The sequence below is a fragment of the Trichoplax adhaerens genome, genomic scaffold (genome assembly GCF_000150275.1).
Source record: "Trichoplax adhaerens TRIADscaffold_5 genomic scaffold, whole genome shotgun sequence".
Taxonomy (NCBI): domain Eukaryota; kingdom Metazoa; phylum Placozoa; class Uniplacotomia; order Trichoplacea; family Trichoplacidae; genus Trichoplax; species Trichoplax adhaerens.
In genome coordinates, this window is record NW_002060947.1 from 1360359 (window position 1) to 1374071 (window position 13713).

Below are 13713 nucleotides of genomic sequence, written 5' to 3' on the forward strand. Positions count from 1 at the left end.
TCCAAAAAATTGGCATGTACAGTATAATCATCAGCTGTTACAAGGATATAATTTGTGTAAAATCATATAAGTTTTTTCATTAAAGCGTTAAAAAATACAAACAGGGCGAAAAATTTTGCTACACTAAATAAAAATTCTCTCCATATAAAATAAAGCTGAAGTCTTACTATTATCCTAAAGCTTTAATATTATTGCATATGCTTTTCTATTTGAATTAATTTCCTAGTAAGCATTTGATTGACGTTCCATTATCGATTACATAGAATACTATTAAAGTTCATAATCGATAGTTCATTATTGAAGCATCCTAGCTATTATGATTATTTCAGCAAAGTAAAATTTTTTAGCCTTAAAATTTCAAATCTTACGACTAAGCAAAGCGTCTCAACACACTTTCTTTTATAAAATGTAACAAACAACTATTGTGAAAGCTGAGACATAATTATCAATTTTGTACATGAAAGAATTGGAAATACCGCTAAAAACGACGGAGTTAAAATGCGTCACAAAAATGAAAAAAGTCTAATATTATAATATAAATTAATTCCATATTACGGTAGTATGGATATAAACTTTAGAATCGTTATAACAATAGGTATACTTTTAAATCTGCCACATCAATAAATGATTACGATCACTTGAAGCACTGGCAGACTTCCTAATAAGTAATGTAGGAGTCCTATTCTTGGCATTGGATTTTGATAATTCCGCTGCACTTAATCGAAAATCTATATAGCCTTCACCTCCTGTAACAACTAAAGCCTTCGTATCTTCTTCGGTAATTCTTTTTGCCTTTGCAATAGCTCCTGATTTTGTCGAGTCATCGTTAGTAGTATGCAAAATAGAAGTGGATAAAGGCAATATAAACTTGACAGAGTCACGGTGTCCATGAAAAGATAATTGGGCATGAGCCAAGGAACAATATAAAATATTTTCAGCTATAACAAAAAAGATTCGTATTTTATAACGATTAGCAAATAGTTATTACATCCCTCAATTATATTTATTTACAATCAAACTGTGACTCTAAGATACTATTATACCAGTTGGAGTGCTAGATCCAATCGGAACGCCTTTCTCGTCATCTGGTGTATTGATATCATTATAATGCGTTGATCGCGGGACTATTAAAATTACCCCACTGCCAGTACCAACCCACAGCCTATCACTAGTAGCAAGGATTGAAGTAATCCGAACTATATTGAAGTTGCGATTACTGGAGCCTGTAATAATTAAATAACAGTTATTAACATAAAGTTGTGTTAAAATTATTAAAATTAATACGCGGCTATAACTTCACTTATGTAAAATATATATTCAACACACCAAGCATTTGCGTTACAAAGGGTTCAATATTAATTTCCTGCAGGCATTCATGAGTTCGCGAATGATATAACCGCAATTTGCTATCAAGTCTAATTGAAAGCCAGACACCATCTCGATAGCAAGACATTTGACGAACTTGACTTTCTTTCCTTGGATGGACAGTAATTCCAGTCTGCAATACGTATAACTTAGTTGGAGCTATACAGTAATCCTCATTGTACAGTGTATTACCCGAAATTAAATAAAATTCCTAAAAATTACCAGTAACTGCATATTTCTTGGATCGAAAATGAGAACTTGATTTTGGTAGCCGCACCATAGCGTTTCATCAACAATCGTCATACAACGAACGGAATGATTAGATCTAGATACTCGCAATAAGTGATACTCGCCCGTTTCCCAATAACCACCTGCAAGGATTACAGATTCACTCAGTTATTTGGCCGTCTACAAATTTAACAATCGATGACATTTGCACTAATCCATACCTCTTCGATTTCGATGAAAAATAGCGAGATTACCATTTGACAATGCAATCACCACTCTTCCTCTGATATGTCTACAATAAAAGCAGTACATTATCTATTTTTATTTAAGCATAAGAACTTACTAGATACTTACACCATACTCAAGATAGAATCAGGTAATTTAACGGAATGCAGACATTTTTTCCATGAAGCAACTGCAGAGTGGACATAAATGCTTGAAAGAAGAAATGATCAGTTATGCTTTTAACCATAATAAATAAAATAATAGAGTGATCTTCGATATCAACTATTTCATAAAACTTACTAGCCAGCCTGATCGCCCATCCATATTGTTGGCATAACACTGCATTTTCGGTCAGCTTCTTCATCATTATCAGGTGTTGCATTACCGTTACCACCATCAGTATGAATGGTACGTAATTTTAATTTAGTAGTATCAAATTCAAAGCCATTAAGTGAAGCACGAGATTGACTGACAGAATCGCCAGACAACGAACTTTGTTCATTCTCACCGCTACTACTCCCTGAAAAATGCAAGAATGGATTAAGACAGTAAACAGAAATTATACCACAAACTATTCAACATTGAATGCAACAGATAGCATCCTAACCTTCAGTTAAGTCCATTTGCGAACCTATATCTGCATGATAGTCGTCGGAACTTGACGACGGCACAGAAACAATACCGAATACATGAGAAGCACAAACAGTGAAAGTATCCAACATATCTGATGGAGAATTAGCATCAATGATAACAACTTGACTCATGGCATGAGATGCAGCACAAATCCAAGCTAGTGACGAGAGACCACTAGCCTTTACACTGGGGTTTGAAGAAAAAAAGATTAATGTTGTTAAAACTCTGTAACTGAATTTTTAATTATAAGTTAATCTTCAACTTGGACTTACTGTTGATCGTAGCCAGATAAATTCACCACTGTACCACACCATACCTATTATAAAAATATTATTTGAGGACGATAAAAAAATAATTTTATATTTTACTGATAATCATAATTATATAACTACTGACAATAATCGTATTTACATACCTTCAATCTGCTTTCAGCTACAGTTAACGGATGGCAACAAATAGGTATAGGCACCTTCAAGTTACGCGGAGAATCAGTTTGATCTTTAGCGAGATCAATATTTTCACTGCTTTTACCAACATACATATGCGCTGGACGACTCCATCCGCATGATAATGATATATCAGCTATGAAATAATTATTATGAAAGTTATAGACAGTATAACAGACAATAGATACTCTAAGGTAGCAAATTGCAATTACAGAGTATAATTAAACTCTTAAAGTGACTGTTAGATAAAAGACATATACTTACATAATCTCTTCTGCAAACGTAAACTATCTTCAGGAGTGAGTGGTGGGGGTGACGAAGAGTCACCATCGTCGCTACTATATATTACAGAAATTGAAAAAATGAAATAATAACAGATAGTAATGTTATGAAGAATTGTGATGCATAGAATAAATACTAAGAATTGTTATCTTGGCAAAACTTACCTGCTCAATCGAACATCTGGTATTTGTAGCTTGTGTGGACGATGATGATGACTACTTTTTCTGGCAGGCAAAACGTGATCTTGCGTTGCTTCAACAATTACCGCAGGTTCAGGTTTCCGAACAGTTTGACTAGTAGCCTTTTTGGATGTAAATAAGCCACTAAATCTGTAGGAAATTGCCAAAATTTCAAAAACATTTACTTTATTTCCACATTAAATATTACATATATGATTTGAAAATATGTAAGAGATTATAGATAATATTTTATGTTTACATTTGTACGTAATGGCTGTACTAATAAATACTTTTCTTACTCTAAAAAGTCCTAGCATAAATTTATAGCAACATTACGTACATTTTCCATACGCCTTGAGATTTCTTTTTCGGTGTCGCAGCGATCGCCGACTCTTTGGTCGCCCTATATTACATAATTTGATACATTCACATGATATTAATTAGTACAAGCAGTAGCACATCCAATGCAACAAGGATGCTATGTTACCGAATCATTTCTGTCCAACGTAATATCTCTTGCAATTCAATAACTTTTTCTTTGTATTGGTTACGTTCTGATATAACTCGAGCTATTTCTTCCCGAGTAACGATTTTTTTCTTCATAGTTGTTACACCAAATTCCTGTTATATTAGAAGTAAAAGACTTATGTATCTGAAAACTACGAGCAATTACTTATAGCGTATACAGTAATGCCTACTTCGAATTCTTCATCAATCTCAAATGTTCCACTACGGACAGATTCCTCCTTAATTCTATAAAATAGCAAATAGTATTTAATACCAAATGTATAAAAAACCTCACAATTTACTAATATAGTTCCTAGACCATATAATATCACGTGAAAGTGTCATCTTGGCTCCTTCATTGCAGGTAATCAAAGAGCATATACTGTACCTTCGTAATTCTTGTTTCATTTCGTTAATCCTTACAGAGAGTTTAGACTTGGTAGCACTAACACGCTGCATATCTTCCTGTAACTGTTCCTTTTCGCTAAATTCCATTCAATTGAAATAATCTTAGCATCTTGATCAATATATACATATCGTTTCAAGCTAAGAAAATCTTATAGACTTGCCTTTGCAATTCTTTAACCCGAGAGGATAAATCATCCTTACTAGCCTGTAAATCATGCTTTTCTTCTACTAGACTCCTATTCTCTACTACTAAATGTTCAATTTGATTACGCAAGCCTATTATTGCAAAAATATACAAAATCAATTAAGCCATAAACGTGCAATTAGCATCATAACAGAAATGATAAAAATTTAAAATTTCAATGCATTTACAACTAAATAAACTACTGCTTCATGATGTAATTCCAATAATTAGACAGCACATACTATTGGGAAGAGAATCCTTTTTAACACTTCCTAGGCTTATCGATTGTTTTATACCACCATCAGAAAGCACAATTGAATCTGTATTATTATCGGAGTGGCTGTCCGAAATTTCAGAATCATTATCGATATCAACTGTCATAGACTTTCGAGGTACATCAAGCAGGTTGGGTCGCCTGCCAACTCCTTTGTGAGGTGTGCGATTATTGGATCTCGCCCTTCGTCGTATTGGTTCAACATTAATTTCTAATTCATAAGAGACAACCAAGTCCCTGTCAGAAGGATCATTACTACTTAAATTGCCATCATTTTCTGCATCATTTGCGCTAGCATCTTGCGTCTGTTGAGAGTTAGCTAAATCACTAATATTAGCCTCGCTAGTGAATTATAGAATAGGAAAAAATTATGCAAATTAATCGCGCGTAGAGTATTGTCAATGATAAATATTAACAACTAACTTAACACACCTTTGTTCGTTTTCGGTTTCCTTATCATTATCTCCCTCCTGCTCTTCTTCATCATCTTCAGAGATATCGCTTTGCCGTCGCCGTTGGTGTTGCGCCAATTCATCAGCTAAGGATACATCATTGATGGGCGATTGTGGTAGATCTCGCGGGCTTTGAGAGCTCGTATCTTCATCAACGCTCAATTGTCTTGAATTTTGAGATGAAATATCCGGGACAACTATTTGACTATCGTCATGTTCAGTTTCTTGGTCCAAATCAGAAAAATCATCGTACTCTTCATCAGAATTTCCTTTCTGTGGAGTTGCAACTAAACTACTTTGATTTGGTTTATCAGAGCCAAGTGATTTTACTGAAGGCGGCGGTGATGTTGACCGCATTGGTGACGGACTTCCACTTGCTCTATCTAATGAATGGACTCTCGGCCTATCAAGCAAATATAAGAATGTCTAGACTAAGTACACTTACATCATTAAGTTGATTTCGTAAGTAATTAATCCATAGGTTTTTTTATGTCATGTTAGACAACATTAAATACGATATAAAAATGTAGACTTCCCATCGATAATACTACGTTAATTGATATTACTGATGTATTAACTTTCTATTTCTTTCACTGTATCCCTTCGGCAGAAAGCTTACAGTTGCCTATCAATTCCTACTAATCTTATAGTCGATAGCATCATAAATATAGAATAAACTGCTTAACTCACCTATTACTAGCTCCAGTTTTGCGGGTTTTTCCCAGGAAGTCATGTACGAGCTATTTAAACGAGTTATATAACGATCTCAAGTTATGTAATATGTTACGGTTACCTTAGTAGCTGATGCGTAAATTACTATATATTGATTTATAACAAAGGGTACAAATATCATGCTTTGTAGTTAGCGATCTATGTGTTTACTAAGTCATTCCTACATATAATGTAAAGTAAATGTATTACTAGCTAAAACAATATCAACATATTTGAAATTAAAGAGTCTCTAAATACGTACTCGTATTATTATGGAGCACCTGAATCAGTACTAATTTTAATCTTGACATCAACCAACATATTAAATATAGTTGAAGAAGAAGTACAGTATGATTTAAACTTGAGTGTAATACTACACGCTGACTAAACAAGCAAGTCATAACTACATTTTGTTGATAGTTTGTATATAACTTGATGCTGTAGACAAGGATATAATTATTGCATACTAAAGATATAATGTAATTAATACACAATTCTTAGGAGATAAAAATTTACTTAAAATTTAACTAATCCCAAAAAACAGCTACTTCAATAGAAGTACTGCTTTATAGTATATCGTACTAATAATAGTATTAATAACAGTCGCTATATTAAATTACCCTAAGTAATAGCAAACTACTAAGGCCACGAAGATCTAGGATACTGTACAAACGCTCAAACTATAACTTGATAGTATTGCCGCTAATCTCATCTTTATTTAAAAATTAGGACCTATAACATTCCATTCATTTATGAATCGCTGAACGAGAAATAACGTTTTGCTAGCCAAATGCAAACACTTCCGGCGTGACGATAATAAGAAATTTACACTTGGTAGAATATATGGTATAACCGAGATAATAGCATAATCAGTTAAACTTACATTGTGTTTCTTCAGAGTTAAATTTTCTTTTCTTAATTCTGATAATCTTTCCTCTAATCGTTCAACTAAAAAGAATTTTTAAATTTTTATCGAGATAAAATTGCCATTGCAATTTATATTACCTGATATAGGTACAATACATGCATAACTTCAAGTAATACTAGCTTAAAACGAACATGGGAACTCTACAAATCTACTTGGCTTTTATTTTATCCCCAAAATGGTAACATGAAAATAAATATTTATATTTTTAATACTAATTAATGTTGCCTGACAGAAGTAACATGGAATCAAGATTTATTTCCTCGTGTTGTACAACATAATAACTTACAAGACACGTATAACATATAGCGATACTAAATTAATAGTAACATGGAACAAATTAAAATATTACGACACTTACAAAATCTAAGTAGGCTTTACTGTAAGTACAAAAGTAATATTAAAGAGATATTTCGATGAGTGAATTACCTTGCTGTATTAAAGCTTTGCATTTACCATCCAACTGCCGACTTTGTTTATTATTGCTTTCTAGCTGATTTTCTAACTCTCTTTTATCTTCTTCCAAGTTATCTTCAACGGCTAAATATTTCTAAAAAAAGAAATGAAATTCATGCTAATCAATACTTACAATCTAATGTAGATCTAAATACGATCCTATCTAAGGTATTACTGATCACTTCACTGAAATAATCATAGTATAGGTTATTTTATGGGTATTTAAGATAAAGCATTTAAAGCCATGATGCACGCAAAAGATAATTCGTTTTAACTCTAGGTGCACAGACGTACGAGATGACATTGTAGATAATATTTACGGTATAACACAGAAAATCTATCTAGTTCCATAAAAGCTTCATATACATCATGATTACTAAACTTCATTCTAGGAATAAATGATAGCATGGCATCTCTTTTACAGCTAACTAAAGTTCAATAAGAACTGCAACTTGAATTCTATTTCGGATGATGTTATTATATTCTTATTGTGGTTTTTAACTTTTGGATATAAAAAGTTCATCCAAAAAAAAAGAGATTTAATATAATTCATTAGTCTGTTAAATTTGATCCCTGCACTATTGATGTTTAAAGAATGAAAAGATTCTGTAAATAAGTTGAGATGAAAAATCTTAATTTGAAACTATTGCGCATTTATTTACGTTTTTAGACAACACTTTTGCAAACTATAAACTCTGTGTAATGACTATTTTTTTTCCATTTTTTAAGTTAAAAACTGATCAGGGTCACGATACAACACTATCGTAAACTATGAGATTTTAAGTTCTATTTCCAATATTCGCTCGCTTATACTAAGACTACAGCTCACGTATTTATTTGCCGGTAAATAATAATTGTTATTATCTAATCATCTACGATAACATTTCCCTTTACGGGTAGGATAACCTTTGTACAATATTGCAGTACTACGCGTAATTTCACACAATGTAATCTAACAATCGCTTTGCATTCATTATATCTTCTTGGACAGTGAACTATTATAATTCTTAATGAACTTTTTGACGATGGATTCATATTGTCAAAGTAAAATCAAGAATCTCATAAGAAGTCCTTTATAAAGCAATCTTTATAGCAAAACAACATTAACTAATTCTAATTAAGGACCATGGCCTTACCTCTTCAGCAATTTTACGGAGTTGTTTTTCACGCTCATATTGGGCTAACAATTGCTGTTTATCTTCATCTACTTCTTCCAACTTAATCAAATAATCATGACTTTCACTAAAAGCGTTATCAAGATTCTCTAATACTGATACGATCATTGGCGTTAAACGATCAACAGCTTCATTGCCGTATGCGTTGATCAACACTTGTAATTCGTCGAAAAAATTAGTAGCTAAGGCGGCAACCCTAGGCGATAAGCCTGCACTTCGCGGATCATCGCTAACGTCAGAGCTATATACGGTCTCCGATAGCATATCGTCGTCTTCGAAGTAGTTTGATAAGCAATTTAATGGCAATGATTGATCACTGCCGATGCAAAGAAATCTCAATTAAAGCAATCTTGAATCTTTTAAAAATCACTCGTTTTGGGTATTGAGCGACCAATAGTCCAGTTCTTATTTCAGTTGCTTTATGCTTACTGTTACAATTGGTTATCTTTCCGTAAAAATATTTACTGTTTATAAAAGAATCAGAAAAAAATTTGTATAAGTTTATGCTTATTTTATCAACAGTGCGTTGTTGTACGTTATTTTATTTCGGATTTTCTGCACCATTGAGAGTGCTCGTTTTAGTTTAGTTGAACATGATGCAGTATTTTCGTACTAAAATAAGCCTTAAAGAATGTGTAGAATAAGCAAGACATGGAATTAAATACTGTCTGTACCTTAAGCAGTTATTTTAAAAACATCAGTACAGAGCCTGATTACAGATAGAATCCCTTAAGTTGACGGTAAAATCGTCAACATAGTAAAAAGAAAGATATGGCAGATAGCAAGAATGCGATCTAAATTGACTCAATAGGGTTCATTGTCGTCTACTGTAGTGTATAGGTAAATGTTGATCGAAGATGATCATGACTATAGGCGATTTATTATAGACAATACTTAACAAATATATTTATCTACTTTGTACCAAGATGATGAATTTATAGTATTCATCAATAACATACAGTATATCAATTTTGATATGTAGGAACTACAGTCTACAGTAGATAACCTTACTTTAGAAGATGACAACAAATCCACTCCAATTATAGTATGACTCGTCGATCTACAACACTGTAGGTAATATGTCGTCATTGCATGATCGCTAGACCAAAGATGATGTATTCTAACGATAAAAATGAAAACGATTGATATTAAGAACGTAGTCAATACGCGTCTAATTCGAGTTTGTTATTGGATAGAATTTATTTATGTAGACTTGATGACCAAGTATTCAGTCGATAGCAGTGATGAGGACTATACGATTGTGCTACTGATATCGTCTCTTCATCTACAAAGATATGTTTGGGTCCATGTTCATATTGTGCAGTCGATAGAAATGTGTGTACTCTTGGAGTAATACAAAAATGTAGAGGAAAAAAATCTGGATCGATAGCGATATACTGTAGTATGAGGGTAATATATCAATTGGAGTTTATAAAGGTATGACTGATGGATCATCGTTAATCAAGGTAAAGGCAAGAATAGAAAACATGACGATAATATAATGTTGAGAAGGTAAATACAGTTAAAACTCGATGGATACCATCGACATGGATTGTATGTAGAAATGATCGATATACCCGTCGATCTATTCTATCGATTGGATATTCAACGCCATTATCCTATCCACTACGATTTACTGCTACTAAAGAAAGGACTTTGGTAGAATTGAAGGATAAGACGAAAGCATCGCAACACTGATAACATTGACGCATATTAAGATAATTTTAAAAATTGAATGCGATCGCGATAAAATTGTCTAAATCAATTCACCTTGGGCAATACTTGCTAACATGCGATGAATGATGATCGATATACGCGTCGATCTATTCTATCGATTGGATATTCAACGGCATTATCCTATCCACTACGATTTACTGCTAGTAAAGAAAGGACTTTGGTAGAATTGAAGAATAAGACGAAAGCATCCAACACTGATAACATTGACGTATATTAAGATAATTTTAAAAATTGAATGCGATCGCGATAAAATTGTCTAAATCAATTCACCTTGGGCAATACTTGCTAACATGCGATGAATGATGTACGTATGGCTATGAGTATGGCTGTTGTAACATTGAAGTAGTCACTGTAACCAATAGCATGGTTGTTGCGATGCCAACATGAATGTTGGTTGTTATACTGTATCTTAACAGGATGTGGATTATTGAGTAAGATCGAATGTGGTTGTCCTTGATCATGGATGGGGATAACATTAGGCATGGATTGAAGCTATTTCTTCAATTGATCGGATAGAGCATATTGTCATCAATTACTCATCTTGTTATGATGCAATCTTATCCATCATGGAGTGGTCAAGATAGACATCATTAAGCAGGAGCATCTTGCATCGATCGTAGCTAATGATGATGATGATCCATAACACACTCTCCATTGACAGACACACACCTACCGTACTATCCTTAGTTTACAAGGTAGACTAGAGCAATGGGTAACAAGACTTTGATTATGTTACTCAATGTCGAATGATGGGCCAAAAAAGAAAATCGACTCATCACAACGATTCCATTACGCTCTTTCAGCTGGAATCGATTAGTAATTCTTCCCCACCCGTTTCTGAACGAACTACGATACTTTGAAAAACTATTCCACTCAAGAATACACTTGGCCACCGACATATTTCATCTCCTCTACTATCCTTTCCAGTGGATAATATTACCTTGTCCATTCTACAGTAGTTGCCGATGATCATCCTTTCCCCTTTCAAACGTCAACAACCATCCAAACTAACAAGATCAAATGCTTCATAACCAATATATCAACATCGATACCTGCTGAGCCTTGGTTGTCGTATTTTTTTTTTCTCCTCCTTTTTCTTCCTTTTCCAAGCGTTGGTCGATGGTAGAATTAATTGGCAGAGAACAGATGCAATCCAACAATTTGGTGGCAAGCTAATTTAGTGGAAAGATGTCACTCTAGTGTCTTTCACCCTCTCCACTGTGTCAATACTGTACAATTGAAAGACAATAATCAGTCTATTATCCGGTATAGTATCGTTGCAAAGTCGTGAACGCCTACTCCACTCGATACGGTACCCTACCTGGGACACCATGGTCAACTCAACAATACGCTACAGTATGCTTGTCTGACTGCCCAGTGGAGCATAGTACAACTGGGCTGTCTTTGTTGCGGGTGACCCTGATTACCCTCAATCATCCTGTGATTGACAGGTTACAGTCCACCTGACCGATATTCGATTTTAGTACTAATGACACTGCTAGCGCTTTCTGCACTTGCGCAAATTTTAAACTGAAACGCTTCAACGTGGTTGGTCCGTTGAGGCTTCGAGAATGGATCCAAGCTTGCTTCTATCTTACTGTACAGTACAGTACTGTACAGTACAGTAGTGAATAGGACAGTGAAATACTCTACTGTAGTTTCTTATTGGCCTCAACGACTACGGTTAACCTTCAAAATGGCCATTGGTAAAATGAGCAATGCGGACTTGGTCAATAGGGTTGCTTAGAGGGGCAGCAGGACACTATTGCAAACACTTTACTCTAGTTTCTTATTAAGCTTAACAGCCTCAACGACTACGGTTAACCTTCAAAATACCCATTGGTAAAATGAGCAATGTGGACTTGGTCAATAGGGTAGCTTAGAGGGGCAGCAGGACACTATTGCAAACACTTTACTCTAGTTTCTTATTGGGCTTAACAGCCTCAACGACTACGGTTAACCTTCAAAATGGCCACTGGTAAAATGAGCAATATGGACTTGGTCAATAGGGTAGCTTATAGAGGGGCAGCAGGACACTATTGCAACTTGCAAACACTTTACTATAGTTTCTTATTGGACTCAACAACCTCAACGACTACGGTTAACCTTCAAAATGGCCACTGGTAAAATGAGCAATATGGACTTGGTCAATAGGGTAGCTTATAGAGGGGCAGCAGGACACTATTGCAATTTGCAAACATTTTACTATAGTTTCTTATTGGGCTCAACGACTACGGTTAACCTTCAAAATGCCCATTGGTAAAATGAGCAATGTGGACTTGGTCAATAGGGTAGCTTAGAGGGGCAGCAGGACACTATTGCAATTTGCAAACACTTTACTATAGTTTCTTATTGGGCTCAACGACTACGGTTAACCTTCAAAATGCCCATTGGCAAAATGAGCAATACGGACTTGGTCAATAGGGTAGCTTTAGAGGAACAGCAGGACACTATTGCAAACTATAGGTATTCATTGAATGGCTGCAGCAGCCATGAAGTCGTTTGTTTGAAGCTTAACTTACTACTGACTTGAAGTCATTACACACTGTTGCAGGCAGCCCACAAATGGACGAAAGCAATAATCAATAATATGAATATTATTTTCTCACGCCTGTATTATGTATTTTTATTCTCAGGAAATCTCAACAAGCAGAATAAAAGCTTCAATAATACTCTTTCTCAAATCAATTCCACCGTAGAATCGAGTGGATCCTCTTTTGTTCGATCTGAAAATAAATAAATCAATAATCGTCAACGAGTGTGATAGTAAAGCGAGGACTCGTAGCATGAGTAAACAGTGAGTAGGACCATTATCCGTGATCATGAAAGAAAATAATGTCAAGGAAAATAGTAGAACCACAGAAGATACTGCCACCTTATAGCATGATTGCGTACACGTATTGGATGAAAATGGATCATTCGCATAACACAAACTACAACAGCACAGTAGCATGGAGATGAAGCTTGAATTGCTTATGCACTATCGAATCTAACAATGCTTGATCATTTACTAATCCAAAGACCGCTACGCCTACTATGCAAATACGCATATTACAGAGTGGAAGATCAATCGAGACTTGGCATCCCATTCTTTCCCCTTAAATTCTTCAACCCTTCTACAAAACTCACAAGGGCTTAATCCTACTCTACTGAAGAATCCATACGGACAGTAACGATCCACTGTATTATCGCTATTGTGAACCTTAGATTGGGCCTATCTGCAGGCCAGACTGTAAATACAATCGCCCCTCTTTAATGAAAAGATGGCTAAAATCACTCGCTAAAGATATTCGCTTTGAAATGACCCTTTTATAACAGCTTGATTGTATAACAGAATAGAATGCATGGCAAAATTGTGCACCAATGAAACAATCTCTATTTTGTAATACAGTTGACTTAATTTCACAGACTTGGAAGTAAATACAAGCCATAAAGTAAATAAAGATATGTTCGTAATGAACTTCGTCAAGTCTCTCTGAATTCCAAATAAACCCCATCTATTTACGCCTTCAAATACGATAAAACG

The 13713-nt window shown here is 34.6% G+C and overlaps 2 protein-coding genes across 2 annotated transcripts; both read right to left on the reverse strand.

Annotated features, from left to right (window-relative positions):
• Positions 1-603: 603 nt before the first annotated feature.
• Positions 604-2027, reverse strand: TRIADDRAFT_25094 (uncharacterized protein; the record flags this gene model as incomplete). Its single annotated transcript, XM_002112737.1, has 6 exons — positions 604-938; positions 1044-1223; positions 1327-1498; positions 1588-1736; positions 1815-1885; positions 1948-2027. Coding segments are annotated over 6 exons (987 nt in total), but the record flags the coding sequence as incomplete, so codon positions are not given.
• Positions 2028-7219: 5192 nt separating this feature from the next.
• Positions 7220-8714, reverse strand: TRIADDRAFT_25965 (uncharacterized protein; the record flags this gene model as incomplete). Its single annotated transcript, XM_002112738.1, has 2 exons — positions 7220-7369; positions 8412-8714. The coding sequence occupies 2 exons, from the start codon at positions 8712-8714 to the stop codon at positions 7220-7222; spliced, it is 453 nt and encodes a 150-aa protein (XP_002112774.1).
• Between the last annotated feature and the right edge of the window lie 4999 nt (positions 8715-13713).